The sequence below is a fragment of the Pongo abelii genome, chromosome 8, assembly GCF_028885655.2.
Source record: "Pongo abelii isolate AG06213 chromosome 8, NHGRI_mPonAbe1-v2.0_pri, whole genome shotgun sequence".
Lineage (NCBI taxonomy): Eukaryota > Metazoa > Chordata > Mammalia > Primates > Hominidae > Pongo > Pongo abelii.
This window is the reverse complement of record NC_071993.2, coordinates 103,310,534-103,330,902: the sequence shown is the minus strand read 5'-3', so window position 1 is coordinate 103,330,902 and position 20,369 is coordinate 103,310,534. Positions and strand designations below refer to the sequence as shown.

The 20,369-nt window shown below is 42.0% G+C and overlaps 1 protein-coding gene across 1 annotated transcript; it reads left to right on the top strand.

The window, feature by feature from the left end:
* The first annotated feature begins 1,003 nt into the window (after window positions 1-1,003).
* Window positions 1,004-16,775, top strand: OPALIN (oligodendrocytic myelin paranodal and inner loop protein). The gene is given in 6 exon segments (NM_001133551.1): window positions 1,004-1,095; window positions 4,695-4,730; window positions 8,556-8,588; window positions 10,140-10,259; window positions 11,677-11,733; window positions 13,892-16,775. Coding segments are annotated over 6 exon segments (426 nt in total). The 5' UTR covers window positions 1,004-1,092; the 3' UTR covers window positions 14,069-16,775.
* Window positions 16,776-20,369: the final 3,594 nt, after the last annotated feature.

Sequence of the window (20,369 nt, the reverse complement as noted above, 5' to 3'; positions counted from 1 at the left end):
AAAGGGCTCAAACTCACTCTGTCCTTAGCCCCTTCCGGGGTCACTCCCTGGTTTATGTTGCTCCAGCCAACCGGCCTCCTGCCGGTTCTGGGAGTGCACCGAGCTTGCAGGGCTTAGCATTTGCTGTGGCTTCTGCCTGGGGCTCTCCTCCCTCAAGCCTTCACAAATCTGCCCTCTTCTCATCTTTCATGCACAGCTTCAGTGCCATCTCCCAGAGTCATCTAAAGCAACGGCCTCCTCTGTCACTTGAGTCGCTCTCTCCTTACACTCCTATCTGCTCCTCTCACAGTGGTTTTCATTTCAGTGGCCAAATTATTGGTTTAATTCTGTTGTTTTATTAGCAACTCATTCACCATTTTAAAGAGGCAAATCCCTAACAGGGAAATTGTAAGTTACAAAGCAGCCCAAGTCCATGGCTTCCTCCAGGTCTAGTGAGCTTCCCACCCAAAATACAAAAACAGAGAGGGGGTGAGGCCAAACTCACACCAGGCAGCTCATTGGCCAGTGAGTGCAGCACCTTGCGGCAGCTGGAGCCCCCAGCAGTGTGACTCCTGCAACAGAATGGGCCCCCACCCCTCCTCCAGACATCCTGAACGTCCATGCTGCTGTCCATGTAACACAATGACTCCATCATTATCAGTAACATGGTTAATGTGGACTCCTGTCAGCTGGGGATGGAGTGGCCAGCCTCAGCCTTGTGTAACCCATTGTTTCCAAAGGGCTGCAGGCTGCAGAAGCCCCCAAGCTCTTAGGCCAGCTGTGGCTTCTTTGCTGAGATGGAGGTATAGCCAAGAAAGCAGCCTGAAAAGTAAGAAGGACAGAAAATCAAGGCAAAGAGGGTGGGTGAACCAGGCCATACACGGTGGCCATGGAGCAGCAGCCCATCTTTCCTGAGGGATGGACTGAGGGCTTGGCTACTCCCCTGACCATAAATGGCTTGGCCAGGGTTCTCTTGGAGCCACCTCTCAGCCTGCCTCCACAGCTTTGTCAGCTAACTGTTCCTACAAATGAAAGACACAAGCCAATAAAGCCAGTGAGAAAGGAGCTTACCAAAGGCAGTGTACGAAGAAGGTTCTTGGGAGACTGTCAAAAATGGTGAGTGAGAGCTGGCATCTCTTCTCAATCGAACTTTCACTTCTTACTATAAAAAAACCTCCAAATTCAATTAAATGTACAATGAAGTAAAGGGACTTTATTTTAAATTATTTTCCTATATGCAAAATATCAATAATTTTTTAAACTTCTCACCTAATATTTGCTGATCTTGTCTTTTATTTTGGTATTAAGGTTTGTTTTTAAACTCCCACATACAAAAGTACAGAGTAGATGTTTCATCTATGTTCCATTTCTAGTTGAAGCAATGGATCTAATCAACGATTTTATCTGTCTTACTTGTTTAATCTGGCCTTTTGTTCTATCATCAGCAACATGAATGGTCATCAATGATCAGAAATTTTCCACCTTTCTTGTTTACTTGTGATAGATATTTGGTTGTGACTCAATCAAATGAAGTTTGCTAAGTTAGAAGAGAAAACAGAAGAGGGTTCTGTGATTTACTAAAGAATTATGGAAACAGCCTAGGTGTCCATCAGTGGATGAATGGATAAAGGGACTGTGGTTTATATGTATATATACAACTGAATATTAGCTTTAGAATAGGAGGAGACCCTGCCATTTGCCACGTTTGTCCTATTTGGACCTGGAGGACATTATGCTAAGTGAAATAAGCCAGACACAAAAAGAAGAATATTGTGTAATCTCACTTCCTTGTGAAATTTTTTTTTTTTTTTTTTTTTTTTTTTACAAAAAGTATTATTAAAAGGAGTAGAGCTCAGTCTTTGGAGTTAGGAAGATCTGTGATCTAACCTGATCTCTACCACTTAAAAGCTGGTGAGCAAATCCTATCTTGGTCTCAGTTTCCACAGGTATAATATAGGAATAATAGTGCTCCCTTCATGGGGAGGTTGTGAGTATGGGGTCTTATACCCAGCACACCTTCAAAAGCAGTAAGTTTTTATCCTGTCTCTTCCTCCTTCCTCTCACGAACTGCAAACTTATAATGAAGGACGTTCAGCCACTGAGATCCCAAAATGCCTTCAGAATCATTGTGTAGATACTGCATAGTGCTCAGACCAGCAGTAAGCAATAATTGCATTGTATCAAATTCTAGTACTTTGATTATCGCTAACTCATGCTTGCAATTCCATTCCACAAGAACTTTCCTATCCTTAGCTCTGTGCTGGCCAGGCCATAAAGAATATGCTACCACGTGATCCCTAAAACACAAAGGGTGTTTTACAGTTTGGGAGAAAGGAGCTGCCACAGATGACATTACGGTATTCCCTTGTGAAGTGGGCAAGGCAAGTTAATAGTATCCCATTTTGAGAATGGGAAAACTGAGCCTTGGAGAATAGATTTGTTGTGAGAAAATGGAGACCAGAGGGTTTGAGTGACTTATCCAAGACTACACAGCTCCTAAGTGGCTAAGTCTGGACTCGAATTTAGATCAGGTATCTCCAAGCTCAGGGTTGCATCACCCCACTCAGCTGTGTCTCTGAAGGGCACTGCATCAGATTCTTCTCTACCCTAATTTGTGTGATGTTTTTCTCTCCATGAGAGCACTGTACTGTGTTTTTACAAAATATGAGTGTCTTTCTAAAATTGGCCAAAATCTCCGTCATCCAAATGTTGATAAACAACACATGCAATGGCCCACTTGTTGCTGCACCCCCTCTTCTACTGTCCTCCCAAAGGAAGCTTTGTCTTAGGGCTGCTGACGTCAGTCCTCAGTGCCCACTGATGAGATAAGGCTCTGGGCAGCTGCATTCAGTGCAGCGACCATCCAGTGTCCTTGCAGCACCTGTTGGTCTGGTGCTAGCGTGAAGAGCAGTGGTTAGGTCCCTTGAGCAAGAGGACCCTGACCTAAGAGGCCCAGATGTCCCTGTGTTCCACCGTCATCCCAGAAGCAGAGGTGCACAGTGCTGTCAGCCTGGGTGCTCTGATTCATCCACAGAGACTACTGGAGTTGCTGGGAAGCCTTGCAGAGTGGCGGAAAAAGGCTGTCACCAGGACACTCAGGTTCTGGTGACAGCTAAGTAGTTGTTTGGACTTGGGAAACCTGTTCAAATTTTTGAGGCTTGGTTTATTCTCTATAAAATGTGGGTGTCCTATTGCCAAGAGGTGGAGAAGTGACAGAGGCACCACTGAAGCGTGCTAGTCGAGCAGGGCCACCTTGATTGAAGGATATAATATTTGGGGCAAAAGCTAGGGGGACTTACACATTCTAGGTGCTTAAAACACTTCTGGTTCACAAAAGATTTTCTTGTTCCTTAACCCATCTGAATTCCAATCCATCAGTAAGTCAGCTGAAATAGGTGTTTTGTCAGTTTTCATATGTTGGGATGAGATCCTCTGTTACCATCTTTCGGGTTGGGGTTGAGTCACATAGACCGGGGCCCATTGGCTGGTTTTGAGATATAGGCTCCAACTGTTCTCATTTGCCCATGAGGTGATTTCTGAGTCCCTGGGTTTCAGTTTCCTCTGCTGGAAAATGAGGGTTTTAAGAGAGATGATCTTTCAGGTAATTCAGGTGTGAAACATGATTCTTTTGGATTCTTTAATGTTTCACAACATTCCTATTGTTGGATAACATTTCATTTTAAAACTTAGTAAATGCATTGTTTCTAGAACGACAGAATCTGGTCTTGGAATGCTGGAAAGACGGGAAGCTGTGGTGTAGACCAAGCCCAGAGAAATATCTGGGGGTCAGGGAGACTGAGGCTGAAGGAGGGCCCAGCCAGGAGGCATTAATCCAGGGTGGCTGGACCCAAGGGGGCTGAGAGTCCAGAAAGTGGGAACAAGACCACTTCTACCCAGGGAAAGAGGGGAAAATAGTTTCACTGGCCGAGTCAGAACAGGTCCACCCATCATTCCAATCTAGGTAGGGAAAGGACTTGGTAAGGAGCAGCCTGGAAGGGCTGGAGTAACAGGGGCTGGGGACAGGGAGGAGAAAAGGAGCCACCTGAGGCCCTGGGCAGGCTACTTGCCCTACTGAGCCCACGATCTTTAAATTTGGACTCCATATTTGCGGGAGAGTTGAGACCAGCTATTAAGTGAGGGGAGGAAAGAGAAGGGTTTGCTGTTCCCCTGTCCTCCTGGCCACTTCAGCTCCAGCAGCCTAGAACCTCTGCCTCAGTTGCAGCAAAAACAGAAGCCTTCCCTTTCCCAGGTAAGGATCAGGTGTTCTTGTTAGACCATGCCCTTTGGGGGTCTTACCTTCTACTCCAAGGAGAAAACACAAAATACTTCTAAATTCAACAGTTTTCTGTCTCAAAGGAGTTCTAGGGGGAATAAACATAATTTTAGCCTTTTGCTAACTTTCTAGTCATGTGTTTGCTGCCCTTGTGAATGGGACCCCTCAGGTAATAGCCTTGCAGGCTGCCTCTTCATCTGATCCTGGTCGAGGACCTGGTTGGGGGCAGTGGCAAGACTGACTTGATGCTGAGGGAGGAACTCATGACAGGCTCCTTGCCTCCTCTTCCTTCTTTTGGGGCCAAGACTGTGCATGATGATGGGGGCTGGCTGAGTCTATAGGATCAATGACCTCTCGGAATCCACCAGGGTCAGTGAGTTTGAGGAAGTCAGGAGCTTGCTGACCATCCCTGGGAGCTTTAATGTTTACTTCTATCTTGCAGAGTTTTTCACTGAACTTCACCCTGCCGGCGAACACAGTAAGTACAGCAGCCCCCATTCACCAGGCAACGCAGAGAAGACCAGTGCAGAATTTACAGTAGGTCTCCAGAACTCACATAAACCTCACACACGGTGATAAGTTACACAGACTTTCTTTTTTTTTTTTTTGAGACAAGGTCTTGCTCTGTTACCCAGGCTGGAGTGCAGTGGCATGATCTTGACTCACTGCAACTTCCACCTCCTGGGTTCAAGCGATTCTCCTGCCTCAGCCTCCTGAGTAGCTGGGATTACAGGTGCGCACCACCACATCCGGCTAATTTTTGCACTTTTTAGTAGAGACGGGGTTTTGCCATGTTGGCCAGGCTGGTCTCGAACTCCTGACCTCAGGTGATCCGCCCACCTCAGCCTCCCAAAGTGCTGGGATTATAGGTGTGAGCCACCGTGCCCGGCCATTTACATAAACTTTCAAAACACACTCAGGAATAGTTGAGAGATGCTGAGAGAATTTATTTCTATTATAAAACTTATAAATACACATTTTGAAAAGGAAAATAGGAAAACAACAACAACAATAAAACACCTAAACTCTCTCAGCAGAAAACTGGTGTAACCCTTCCTGTCCTGTTTGGCATTACATAAATTTTGACTTTTGTTGCCTTTGTACTATTGTTTTCTTACTCTACATATAATTTTATATCTAAATGTTTTCCACTAGTCTTTATAACCAGAACTGTTATATGGTTAATCACATAATCATGTGATCATATTATGATCGCATAATATTTTTTCAAGTTAATTATTTCTTTAGTTGATTAACTATCATTAGGAATAACTTTGTGATACATGGCATTTTAGAGAATCCTTATCTGCATTTAAGATAATTTCCTTGTATGTATTCTAAAACGGGAATGATTGGGTCGACAAGAATGAACATTTTATGGCTCTTGATTATGGCATTTAGTTGCAAGTCAAAATTGAGGTTTTCAATTGTCGATGGTAGAGTTTCAATCCACAGTTGATCCTCCATCTTCTGTTTGCACATTGCATATAGATAACACTAAGAGCCAAGATTGTTATCTGATCAGTAGTGCTGCTATGGTTGAGCAAGGCATTTTTCTGGCCCAGTTTTTTAGTGAGCTTGGCTGTGCCACATTTTTCTGATAAGTTGTCTGGTTATTCAAAGAAAATAAACTGAATCTTACTCGTAAGAGGACTCCTAAGCCAGTGCTCATTTTACTGAAACATGGGGGCATAGTTCTAGAGAGTAGCATAAAGTTAGAACATTGTGACTTATTGCTGGACCTGTGGTGCCCACCACTGTCTGCCCAGACCTCTGTGAACTGAATACATTGGCACCTGCTCCAGCCTCTGGTGGGCACTTCTGAACCTCCCCAACTTGCTCTGCTTCCCTGCTTCAGCTTCTGGCTGTTGGCTTCAGGCAAATTCCCTAATTCTTCCTCTTTTTCCTGTGAAAACCTTTTCCTTCAATCACTGATGGAAATTTCCCCTGGCTGTTGGAACCCAGCAGGTCCACAGACACTCCAGGTTCTGTGTTATCTTGGCCCATCACATCAAGAGCAGCAAGAAGCCATTTCTTGGGGAGTGGGGGTGAATGCGGTGGAAGAGGGCCCTTATGCGGCCAGTCATCACCCTTTGGAGTACTCTCTTGGTTAACAGCTAATTTCTCTGAGAACTGTCTCTTCACCCCTTTGATCCCGTGTAGAGCAACCAACCATCTTGCTTTGCCTGGTGTTGTCAGTTTTTAGCACTGAAAGTCCTGGGCAGCTCTCTGGACAATGGGGATGGTAGGTCATCCTGCCTGGAAGTCATGTTTCTACTGCACAACCCTTCCACTTCAGTGCAGCTGGGTAGCCTGGGAATGCCAGTGCCCTGGGAATGCCAGTGCCCTGGGAAGTGGGACAGAGGTGGGCACCTGGATCCCTCTCTGTGGGGAGTTTGTAACAGGGCTCCCTGCTGGCCAGTCCCTGCTGAGGACTGAAATGTCAAGTTCAGTCAATTTGTCAGTTCAGTCTATACTGAACTGTCAAGTATGAAAAATGGGACTAAGACAATGCATTAGGCCATGGAGGCCATGTAGCACAGTGGTTAAGAGCATGGATCCCAGAGCCAGACTGCCTGGGGGCTGTCACCTAGGGCTGTGTGATCTCACACAAGTTACTTCACTTCTCTGTGCCTTGCTCCTTTCATCTGTAAAATGAGATCATCATAGTCCTGTTACTATTCACTGGCAGTTGTATAGAATAAATAAGTCAATATGGGAAAAATTCTTGAACAGCCTGGCATATCCTAAGTGCTCCATGGCATTAGCTGGTACAATTAGCAGGAGTTTATCAGGGCAGAAAAATCCATCTGGAGAGAAAGAGAGAAGCAAACATCAGAGAACAGTACAGGCAGAAGGCCATGCTACTCTGGAGCGAAGGAGAAAGGAGGGTGCCTTCGGTTCACACAAGTTCCCCGTTCCGAGCTCCAGTCCCTGGAGAGACCAGCTTCCCACCTGTCCTTGGGCTCCATGGGACACTCCCATACTCTTAGAGTTAACACCTTCCCTTTTTTTTTTTTTTTTTTTTTTTTTTTGGTGAAAGCCACCCTGAGTGTCTTTCTGTACTCTGAAGACAGGAAGCCTTACCTGAAACAATGGCTGATTCTTCCTACTACCCTTAGAAACAGAGCACCTTAGGGAAATGCAGGATTAAAGTAATGTGGGTGTGGTGGTGGGGGAGATTGTGATTAGGTCAAAGGACAACCATTTAAGTACCAAGTTTCAGTGCCTGGTCATCAAAACCTTCTTTTGATGGGAGCTTTCTGAGAAAGAGGTCTGGGCTTGGAAGTCAAACATCCAAGTTCAGATTAGAGTTATGATTATCTATGAAACCTTGGACAAGTCCCATAACTTCTCTGAGATCTATTACATTTCTTTTGTAAAATGCAGTTAATAACTGTCAAAAGTCCAAGCCCCAGGACTCCAATATACTTGATGAGATTGCTGAGAGTATTAAATAAATAACAGATCTGGACAGAGCTTTGCAAAGTGTAAAGGGATGACAAGAGTTCATACTTCTGCTCCTCATTCGATCCTCCTAATAACCCTAGAGGCAGCTACTACTATCCCTGTAGATATTGTGTAGATGGAGACATGCAGCCCTTTAGCTTGTGAATTGAGAAATGGCTGTTCTATGGCAGGCAGTGTGAGCCCAGGACCTGTGCTCTTAATCCCACAGCATACCACTTAGTGTAATTTACATAGTTTCCCATGCAGAATTTTGTTCCTTTAGATTTCTTAATCAAGGTAAACTCTTGCCTGAAATATCTTATAAATGAGTGAAATCCAATAACCTTGCTTAAGAGGTGGACCAGAAACATGTAATGCATTCATTTCATGTAGAATTATCCCCAGGAGCATGGATATTTGACAACTTCTGCCGTCTGTGTCATCACATACTTGAAAACAAGCAGGGCTTCCTTAAAGAGCCTTGCTTCCACCATTATTTATATGTGTTTCCCTTCTAGCAATGGGGACAAGTAGGCCCAAAGTGTGCCAGGTGTGCTGACTAGGGACAGGAGGAAGCCCTTTTGTGTTGTAAAATGTGTCACTGCACATCCACAGGGTGAATGATGAAGACATTGCCTGAATTTCCTAATTCTTTTCTCCTTGTAGCTAAATTTTATTCCAATTCTTACCTGGGAAGCAATCAAGTTAGGTTCTGTTTGGTAGTTGTTAACAGAAAGTTTAGCAGAGGGATAAACTTTAGGCTTTATAGCCTAACCTTTGGCAGATTGTCTTGTATAATGTATATTCTATAGACTTTTTGTTCTTTTACAATATATGTTCTTTTTCCATACAGACGTCCTCTCCTGTTACAGGTGGGAAAGAAACGGTAACTATATCACTTAAATTTATAAAATGGGGATAATAATAATGCTCCATCCATCTTGTGCATTTGTTTCGAGCTTTAAAGTTTGATAGGTGAACTGTCACTAAGCACAGAATCTGGCTTAACAATTATTCTTGACCAGCTCCGCTCAAAAGTGAGGGAGAACATGCAAAATCACAGATGGATTTCACAAAGTGTTGAGCAAATGAAGCCAGACACAAAGAGTGCATATCTTATATTTGCATCTATATTATGCTGAAAAACAGACAAAACTACTCTATGGCTATAGATTTCAGAATAGTGGTCACGCACAAGGAGGCTGGAAGGGATTTGAGGGGGATACTGAGATGCTGCTAATGTTCTGTTTCTTGATCTGGGTGTTGGTCTTATGGGTGTATTCCTCATGTGAAAAGTCATCAACTTATATATTTGTGATTCATATACTTTTATTATTCTTCAATAAAATCAATTCCCACCTAAAGTGAAGGTGAATCCATTATTCAATAACAGTTGCACTTTTATAGGGTTTCTGCAGATTATCTTCAATATTTCCAGATAGTCTGCAAATCTGAAAACTTATGTAACTAAAAGCATAACTATTTCCACTCCGATCAAAGCAAAATGGGAATTTGAAAATTAATAGGTTAATGCATTTAGTGCAAATAAATTTTTTTTGAAAGGCTAAATGTCACTTCTATTTATTTATTTATTTTTATTATACTTTAAGTTCTAGGGTACATGTGCACAACGTGCAGGTTTGTTACATATGTATACATGTGCCACGTTGGTGTGCTGCACCCATTAACTCGTCATTTACATTAAGTGCAAATAAATTTTTTAAAATTCGTATTAATATAGTGTGGTAGGGCCAGGCACGGTGGCTCAAGCCTGTAATCCCAGCACTTTGGGAGGCCAAGGCAGGCAGATCATGAGGTCAGGAGTTAGAGACCAGCCTGGCCAACATAGTGAAACCCCATCTCTACTAAAAATACAAAAATTAGCTGGGTGTGGTGGCACGTGCCTGTAGTCCCAGCTACTTGGGAGGCTGAGGCAGAAGAATCGTTTGAATCCAGGAGGCGGAGGTTGCAGTGAGCTGAGACTGTGCCATTGCACTCAAGCCTGGGCAACAGAGCCAGACTCCATCTCAAACAAACAAAAAAAGTGTGGCATATAATAAAAGCTTTTATTTTTAGCCAAACAGATGAAAATGACATCGAATTGTTGCTCTGAATTGTATCTCAGCTTTTCCTACATTGAAGAGACATTTGTATTTCTGTTCTAAAGAATACCTGTTCATATCCTTTGCCCATTTTTCTACTTGATCATTACTCTTTCCAATAGATTTAAACTGCGTAAATTAAGTCCTATGAAAGTAAATCATTTGTCATGTGTGTTACAAACATTTTTGCACAGTATTTCATTACCCTTTTGATTTTGTATATGACGTTTATGATCCATGCAGATTCTTTGTTTTATTTTTATTCTATTGAATTTTTCCTTTATTCTTGAAGACTCTGGGCTTCCCCTGACCCTGTGTTTTTCATTCTGTGCCAGGACTGCGGGCCCTCTCTTGGATTAGCGGCAGGCATACCATCGCTGGTGGCCACAGCCCTGCTGGTGGCTTTACTATTTACTTTGATTCACCGAAGAAGAAGCAGCATTGAGGCCATGGAGGTGATTACCAGCTTCTTTGAGTCCAGATGTATAGGCAGCCATCAGTATTTCAGTGAACTGGCTTTTGGACTAAGGGTATCAGAATTCAGGGCCCATGTCTATTTCCTGAGGACAGGATGCTGGAAGTTTCTGGGCCATAATTTCCACTGCAGACACGACATTAGGCACCAGACAGAGCTGATTTGTCATAAAACCTTCAGGTCAGTTGAGGAATTCCTGGCAAAGATGGTATTTGGGGTAACAAAAAGTAGCAGTGGAGAGGGACGTCTGTTGCCATGGCAAACACATGTCTGTACAGTGGTGTGCTTTCTAAAGTTGAGAAACAAAAGCACACAAGCTTCACAAAGAACGGATGCAGATAACGTTAAGAAAGATAGGAGATGAAGAGGGGCTGAGGTGTCCGTGATAGGGATGTATCCAGAAGTATGTGGCTCTATCTATCTTTGCCTTTTTCACACATCTGAAAATGTATAATTCGCAAGGGAATCTATATCCTCCCCATCCAATCCACCCCTCCAATGCCAGACTGTTCTGGGGACTATGCTTAGAATTCAAAGGCCACCTAGACCCATATCCAACAAGGTTCCATGGTTGTGACACAACTGTGTCATGTGGACTCTGGGTTCTAATTCTATTCTCTATTTATTGACATTCGAGGTTGTTATCATATGGGTAAACATTAATTAAGAGACTGAAAATTGAGGTTCTAAACCTGACTCTGCCACTTTATGATTTGTATGATCCTAGACAAGTGACTTAACATTTAATATGTCTTGGTTAGTTCAACTCCAAAATAGGAGTCATAGAAACTACCCTCCCTATTTTAAGATGTAGGGAAAGTTATAAGGATGAAATGAGATAATGGATGATGAACATCTTTACATGTAAAGATGTGTTGACAAGCTGTAAATTTTAAACACATCAAGAAGTATTGTGGTTAGTGGCAGTATTGTTTAACTAATAGTTTCTCAACCTCTAGTGCAATTTAAAATTATTTAGGAAGCTCAAAATTTCCAATCACCAAAGCCAATTAAATCAGAATTTCTGGATGACAAAGCTGTGGCACTGATCTTGGAAAAACAAAAACAACTTTTTAATTATAATTTCAAACATATACTAAAGTAGAGAGGATAGTATAATGAACCCAATTATTAACTCAGGGCCAATATTTTTTCATCTCTACTCTCACCCTGGATTATTTTTGATAACTCACAATGATATTTCTTGGCTTAGGTATGGGTTTGGTTTGGTTTGGTTTGAGGGGGGATGTTATTAGATGCCTCTGTGCTTGTTTTGTTTGTTCTAATGTACACTCAGATTTAAAAACCACTGATTTTAATCATAGTTACGGTCAAATGCTATAACCCTTCACTTCTTTTTCTTTCTTTCTTTTATTATTATATTTTTTCCAATTTAGGAAAGTGACAGACCATGTGAAATTTCAGAAATTGATGACAGTCCCAAGATATCTGAGGTAAGAACTCTTGGTTATACTCTCTATATACCATTCACACAGTAAACAAGCTAAGTGTTTGAAAGCCTTTCACCAAAAGAAGCACAGTATGAGCACATGTGGAAAAGAGATGACCAAGAGGAAGCTCAAGCACAAAGGAGGTTCTCAGTGCATTTTTATTGGCTGAACAGAAATTCAAGCTCCTTTTAATATTAGACAATCAATTTAATATAATTTAGTTTACTGACAAACTAAAATGGAAAACTCATGTGACCAACTCAATAGGGGAAGAAAGTTCAAAAAAATTTAACAGTGATATGAACTCTCAGCAAACTAAAAACAGAATGGGAACTTCCTTGACTTGAAAGATGTCTTTTTCAAAAAATTACAGCTAACATCATACCTAACAGTAAAATGTTGAAAGCATTCTCTTTATATCAGAAATAAAACAAGGATCTTCACTAACACCACTTCTATTCAATATTATACTTTAGATCCTAGTCAATGAAGTAGGATTTTTAAAAATTAGAAAGTATAGGTCCGGTGCAGTGGCTCACGCCTGTAATCCCAGCATTTTGGGAGGCTGAGGCGGGTGAATCATCTGAGGTCAGGAGTTTGAGACCAGCCTGGCCAACATGGTGAAACCCCGTGTCTACTAAAAATACAAAATATTAGCTGGGTGTGGTGGCGGTCGTCTGTAATCCCAGCTACTTGGGAGGCTGAGGGAAGAGAATCGCTTGAACCCAGGAGGTGGAGGTTGCAGTGAGCTGAGATCGCACCATTGCACTCCAGCCTAGGTGACAAGAGCAAGACTCCATCTCAAAAAAAAAATTAGAAAGTGTAACACTGAAAAGGAAGAAACAAAATTGTCATTATTTGCAGATGGTATGATTGTCGACATAGAAAAGCTAAATCTGGCTGGGTGCAGTGGCTCACGCCTGTAATCTCAGCACTTTGGGAGGCCAAGGCAGGTGGATCACCTGAGGTCAGGAGTTCTAGACCAGCCTGGCCAACATGGTGAAACCCTATCTCTACTAAAAACACAAAAATTAGCCAGGTGTGGTGGCAGGTGCCTGTAATCCCAGCTACTTGTTGGGGGCTGAGGCAGGAGAATTGCTTGAACCTGGGAGGCGGAGGTTGCAGTGAGCCGAGATCACGCCATCACACTCCAGCCTGGGGGACAAGAGCGAGACTTCATCTAAAAAAAAAAAAAAAGAAAGAAAGAAAGAAAGAAAAGAAAAGCTAAATCTACAGAAAAATTACTTGAATTAACAAGAAATTTTAACAAGTTCACTGGATACAAAAATCAATATACAAAAGTAATTTACACTTTCAACATCAACAACAATTAGAAAAAGTGATTTTAAAAATTACCATTTGTGATGGTAATTGGTATTTAAATATGTAGAATGCTGTGGAATAAATCTAACAAAAATATGTAATACCTTTATGGAAAATAATAAAACTTTGGTTAAAAAACCCATTAAATAATACCTAAATAATGGGGGTTACATACCATGCTCCTGGGCAGAAAGTGTTAATAACATAACGATGTCAAACAATGTTGATCTGTATAACAGATGTAATTTCAATATAAATCCCAATCAATTTTTTTCATAGAACTTAATGAGGTTCTTCTAAAATCTATATGAAATAAAGTAGAAAAAGAGTTAAAAAGACACAACTAACAGCTAGGTAGAACAAACAGAAAACAGAGCAAGATGGTAGATTTAAACCCAACCATATCAATGATCACATTAAATGTAAATGGTCTAGATACCCGAATTAACAGGAAGAGATTTCACATTGGCTATAAAAACAAGGTCCAATCATATGATGCCTACAAAACCCACTTTAAATATAAATACACAAATAGATTAACAGTTAAAAGACAAAAAATGAGAAACTTTGTTAACAACAAAAGATAGTTGAGTGGCCTGAAAGCTCTCCCAAAGCAGTAAGATCAGGCAATTGTGGGTCTCTCCTCATTTGTTTTCTGTCTCTCCAGGACCATTGTCCCTCCTTGCCTGTTGTCTAGTGTCTTGAAAACTATTGCTTCAAATGTTGTGTCTGATTTTGGTTGTTTCAGGTGGGAGGGTCAATGTGGTTGCTGTTAGTCCATCTTGTATGGAAGAATTCTCTGCTGTAGTTTTTAAAAAAACCTATTTGTTTCCTTAAGAATCCTAGGAGATCACCCACACATGAGAAGAATACGATGGGAGCACAAGAGGCCCACATATATGTGAAGACTGCAGCAGGAAGCGAGGAACCTGTGCATGACCGTTACCGTCCTACTATAGAAATGGAAAGAAGGAGGGGATTGTGGTGGCTCGTGCCCAGACTGAGCCTGGAATGATGCAGCTCAGTCAAGGAGCAGACCTGGCACTGGAACAGGGTTGAAAAACCAGGGTTTTGTACTTGGAGAGGAGAGATGCCAAGCTGCTTCTTAATCAATCCAAATTTCATTTACAGCTCTGGAACACTTTGGGGCTGATTTGTCTCTTTAGGGGGACATCCCCAACACGGTTAATTCCAACTCTCAGATCTTGTGCTTTAGTTAGTACATTGACTCACCAGATGGGGTCCTTAGATCCTGTTCCTGCTCCCAGTGGGAATTTGCTTTTCTTTGTCATTTTGGGAAAGGGGCTTCGTTTCTGAATGTCTTGCCTTCTCATCTTTTTTTTTCATATCCTTTTTCTCAAAAAAGCCATCAGATCTGACTTTCATGGAAGTGTTGCTGAGGTCAGCCTGGTGCAAGTTGGGATACAAATGAAACTTATGCAGGATGTGTGAGAGGAAGCAGTTAATTGTTTCTGAATATCGCAGGGTAGAAATCATGTGGAGCCACACATTCCCTGACCACAGGGAAGCATATGGCTCAATCATGTCACACAGCAGTGGAAAGAATACAGACTCTTAAGTCACACCTACCACTGAGCAGCTGTACAACTTTGGAGAAGTTGTTTAACATTTCCAAGCCTCAGTTTTTGCTTTTTTAAAGGAGGGGAAATATTTGCCTCATGTCATAATTGAAAAGATTAAATACGAAATAAAGGGAAGTGTCTGCTACTTAGTTGCCAGTCAAAATGTTAGTTCTCTCTCTCTACCCCCTTCCTCCTACCTCTTCCCATATTGCTTGCCTGATAAAATAGCTAATCACCAGCATTTGTTCCCCGTAGTCACAGGGTCACACAAGGGAACATTTAGGGCAAACTTTCTCCATGGTCTGTGATCCAAATTGTTATCTAAAGATGATTCTAGGTGTTGCTGGTAGTATGTGAATCTTCCAATCTAGGTGTGATCGTGTCCTCATATGAATCAGGAAAAGGCAGGTTCTTACAAGTTCCAAATTCCAAATACAGAGACTGGTGGTGTTACATTTAACCTTAAAGATGTTAATGTTGATGGAAATTCATGTTTCATATTAAAACAACACTTTGTCTTTACAATGAAACATTTTGCTTAATTTTTAAAGTAAGACATTACGATACCTCTGATGGCAGTTCCTCAAATAACTTTAACTTTTGTGCTTTAGGGATAGTTGTTAAAGTTACAGCTTCTTTTATTTTATTTTTTAAAGGCTTCAGATTAAACAAGAGCCCTTAAGCCCACGCCTAGCATTGCCGCTTCAGCTTGCTGAGGACTGTCTCCAAGGAGGCCAAACGGAAAAGGAGAGGCCGCTTCAAATGGTGTTGGCCCATTGAACCTATTGGGCAAACTATAACCAGGTTGCCTTATTTTGGGTGGATTACTCCAGGTTAGGCCACCCTCCAGCTTTCTTTTATCCCAGTAATTCCTCTTCCCATTTTCCAATCCATCGCCAGCCTTCTTTTTTGTTTTCTTCTGTACTCTTCTTTTGCCTTCAATATGAATTTCATTTCCTCTGTGACTTTGGGCAGACTTCCTTCTAGCATGTGTCAGCTACCCTACCACCCACCTGGCCTAGGAGACACATCATTCATTGCTCCTACTTGTGTCTGTAATCAGAGAGTATTTAAGGAGGGCAGTTCTGCGATGGACTGTGTGTGTGTTGAAAGTAAAGATGGGGGGGCGCAGGGAAGGCAAGAGTTTCTCCAAGAGATTATTAGAAATGAAGCCTGCATCTACTCTGTGGGAATAGAGAAAAGAACCAAGTCCTTGGATATCATGGGGGAAAGCTGTTTGGCAGAAAGAAAAATCAAGAGGACCCAAGTGGATGGAGACAGGACCACAGCAATGGGCCAAGGAGCAATGTGCCTGCCATTCAGCTAGCTTGGGACAGGCTTTCACTTTCACTCCCATGAGAAAGCTTCCAGGCAGCCTGGTTCCCCCATGTATAGCCATTGCCCTCGAGCAGGCCAGGCCTCCCAGTGGGAAGGCCTGGGTCCAGGGAATCTTAAGTTCATCCACCAGCTCCACGAGCCACACAGATATCCTAGAAAATATTCCTTTCTCACACAGGGCTTCTGATTACTCAGAAACATGCCCCTCTTCCCTGAATAACCAAGAACATGTTCTATAAATCCAATCTCTGCCACATGTCAACACCTGCTCTTCAAAGCCCTTTTTGAAACTCAGTTTTGTGCCAAGTCCTCTGGATCTAATTACCTTAAACAAGCAGATTTAGCCATTTTTAAACAGACGTTCCCAGTCATCCTGGTGCTTGTACTTCTCCTACATGTCATGAAGGACCTTGGATTTACTGAGAACTCAGCCGTGGCCTTGGCGTTGATACTTACAGGTGTCAGCCCTTGGGCCGATAGTTGATCATCCAGAGCCTCAGTTCTGTACTTGTAAAGTGGAGACAGCAGTTCTCATCCTCCTAGCCCATGGGGTGGTTGTGAAGCTGGATTGAAATACGCATGTGACTAAGCCATGTAGCTATAAATTGAGGGATGACTTGTATCTTGGATCACTTATTTTAATTCTACTTATAATCCATGGCTTAGAATCTTTATTTAAACATTGTTTCTATTAAACTAGAAAGGTTCAGCATTTCTGTCATTTACTTCTGCTTTGATACATAAGAACTTATTTTGGAATGAAGTGAAAAGTAAAATGGCCATTCTTATGAACCTACAAAATGTTTGTGGCTTTTCTTTGCCTATATTAGAGAACACTGGCCCTGTCCTTGGAACCAAGATTATCCCAGGGATATTCCCGATATTGGCACTTTCTCTGCCAGGCTAGAAGACGTTCAGTCTTTCATGGAGGGCAGCCCTGTGTGGTAAGCAAAATGATGAGACCCAAAGTCAGAAGCTCTGCTTCCCTAACCCAGAGCTGCTGGTAAGTTAAGAGTGACCTTAGGCAGGTTGCATGATGTGTGTGGGTCTCATTTCCTCCTGTATCTTCTGGTGTTTGAATTGGTTTATCTCTAAAGTTACATCCATCCAGTCCAAACATTCTACTTTGATTTTCCCCAAACCCTGCAAAGCACTCCTTCTGCCTGCCTGTTCCTCACTCCTATCAGCACAGCCTTCTATACCCTCTATGATTCTTCTCAGTTCCTGACTTTGCTGGTGGAGAGAGATACTCACTTCTTCTTTATTTTGCCAAGAAATAACAATTATTAGTTTTGCTTAAGGTGTTTCTCCCTGCAACATTGCGATGTTAATTGAAGACAAAAAAGTGATAACTAATTTTTGAAAGATTGCGAAGTCATATAATCTTCGCACTCCCACCATCTTGATGAGAATTACTGCTTAATGTGTGAATTGATTTAACAAATGTGCACTGGCTTCCTTCCAATGTCAGACAATCTGCCAGGTCCTAAGACAATGTTGGGGGCATAATGAAAATGCTAAACTGGGTGTTTGTGGAAACGTTTCTCTACCCGATTGAATGTGACTCTCCATCCAAGGAAATAATATCAGGAAAGCTTTTATACAGGTGCTTTGCCTCTAAGCTCAAAGACATAAAACTATCTCTCTCGGGCTCAAATGAGATAAGAATCTATACTCTCCTTCTTTTTCCTTTACCTGAAGTTAGAGGAGAAGGAGAAATGGGCACAGCACTTCAATCCTCTGAGAATTCCAAATGGCTGAAAAGTCTGGTTATGTCAGGGCATACATTAAAGTGCTGTACCTTCAAGTAAAACTCAAAAACAAACCTCTCTCCTCCATCCTATAGAGAGGCTACCTGAACTCCAATAAGTTAAGGGGTGAAAAATACTAAAACTGGACAGGTGAGACTGGGGAACATTTTGGAAGTTGGCTGAGTCTGTCCAATGGGCTGTAGAACTATTTCTAAAACTGAAAGGGGCCTCTGGAGGACAGGCTGAGTGTAACCTGGGGCGTAAAATCTGATTTGTAATGACAGAGAATCAATTTATCATAGACTTTCATTTCCAGGCTAAAATGATTTGAAAGATTTGATTGTGAGCGAGAACAAACCATGTTGACAAAATTCTACCATAAGTGTGACTGATTTTGTCATGAAGAGTCAAACAGTGATTACTATTGACTCGCCTGGCCTGGGATTACCCACTTATGAAAGCCAAGGTAAGGATATGGGTCTTTGTTTTGAGAGCTGGGGAAAGCCTAGTCTTGTGTCCTACCTCTTCTAGTTTCTCTTCCCCAACCACTTAGGCCTCCTCTCGGCCCTTCAGATGCCATGGTCTGTCCACAAACATAGGCTTTCTCTCTGCAACTCAGACACATGGGAACCTCCAGCTGCAAGAGCCTTCTCTCTGCTCATTTTATGCCATGGCCCTCCTGCCACACAGGCCTTTTCTCTGACACCATGGTCCTTGCACCACATGGCTTTTGCACATGCTGTTAGTGAGATAGAGCTGGAAGTCCATGGAGGCCAAGGTGAATAGAATTTGCAGGGCAGAGTACTGGAGAGAGAGTTGCACAGAGACAGAGGAGACCTCTTGATTATTCTATTGATCAGCATATGCATGTGAGAAAACTACCCAAGGCTGGAGAAAGAACCACACAAAGGGATTAGAGGGAACAATACCCTAAGCTCTAATGGGCCAGGCCTCTCAGTGGGAGGCCAGAAACCGTGACTGTTCCCAAACAGCCAGAGTAGAAAACACCATAATTCACCAGGCATCAGGCAGAACACTGAGAAAAGTATTGCCTCAGTAGTGGGGAAGAATATTAACCCTGGATTAGACTATGTTAGTGCTGCCTAACAAAGCTCAAAAGCAAGATGAGCCCTGCCTAACAGAGCTCAAAAGCAAGATGAGGACACATCCAACTGTTTCCAAGTAAATTAACCACATCCTGGAACAAAGTTTAAGAATATTAACAGGAATACAAAAATATCCAGGAAAAAATTCACAATGTTCACAATGTCTAGAATCCAATATAAAATTACCAAACTTGCAAAGAGGGAGGAAAACGTGACCCATAATGAGGAGAATACTCAGTTAATATAAACTGACTCAAAATTGACACAGATGATATCATTAGTAGACAAGGACATTGAAACAGTTACGCTATATTCCATGTATTTAATAAGCTAGAGGAAAAATTGAATATGTTAAATAGAAGCATGGAAGATAGTTTTTAAAACCTAACTCATACATCTAAAGATGAAAACTATAATGTGTGAGATAAAATACTGGAGAGGATTAATGAAACTAGACATTGCAGAAGAAAAGATTAGTAAACTTGAAGATACAGCAATAAAAACTACCCCAAATAAAACACAGATTTAAAAGGCTGGGAAAAAAGTGAACAAATAGAGCATCGGTGATCCATGGCTTCTTACATATAGTTCCAATGTTTTTAACAGATAATCCGCTTCCTACTTGATCTGCTATATCATACTGTGCTTGCCTCCAAGGGTTCTTCTGTCAGCCATCAGAGGGCGCTCTGCTGCCAAAGTAGGAGGCACTGGTGAAGGTTGAGTTCTGGTAACTAGTCACCACAATAATTGAAAAAAATTCTGGCCTACAGCAAAAAAAAAACATGTCCAGAACTGATAAAAATTCTGGCTTACAGCAAAAAAGAAAAAAAAAAAAAGACATGGCATTTGTGGAATCTCCAACATGCCTTTTCAAATAAGGAAAGTAGCATTTAGAATCTGTGAGGTTCTCTGATGGGGAAACTCCTCCGGCATGGACCTCCTGGGGCTATTGTGTGGTGGGGACCTCCAGGGAACAGGGCTGGGGAGTTGCTCAGTGAAGGCGACAAGGCCACCTGCACATTTCCCAAATGTCAGCCACCTGCGTCCCTCTCTCCTCATTCTTGCCACACCCCCATTCCACTGGTAATATTTCCTAAATGATTTCCCTGACCTTGAGTCGCTTTTCTTATATAAATAAGCCTACTCCAAAAAGGAAGCTTTATATTCTACCATCAATAAGGAACCATTTTCTTAACACCTTTCGAACACAAATAAACACCTTCCTAGAACATAAGCTTTATGCTTATAATCATACAGGCAGAGATTTTTGACAGTTTTGTTATCTTTTCTATGCCCTGTGCCTAGAAAAATGACTGACATGGTAAGCACTCAATAAATATTTATTGATTATATCAGTATGAAAATGTTCATCTACTTACTACCTAGAATAATCTTGAATGTCATAACTGGGAAACACTGGGCAGCAGAAAAGACTAGAATACTTTGTGGATTTTGGGATTTGAGGCCAGTGGGGGTGGCTGCTGTCCACCCTTTTGTTGTCCCCAGCTTTTTTTAGCCATCAACTCAAGATGTGACAT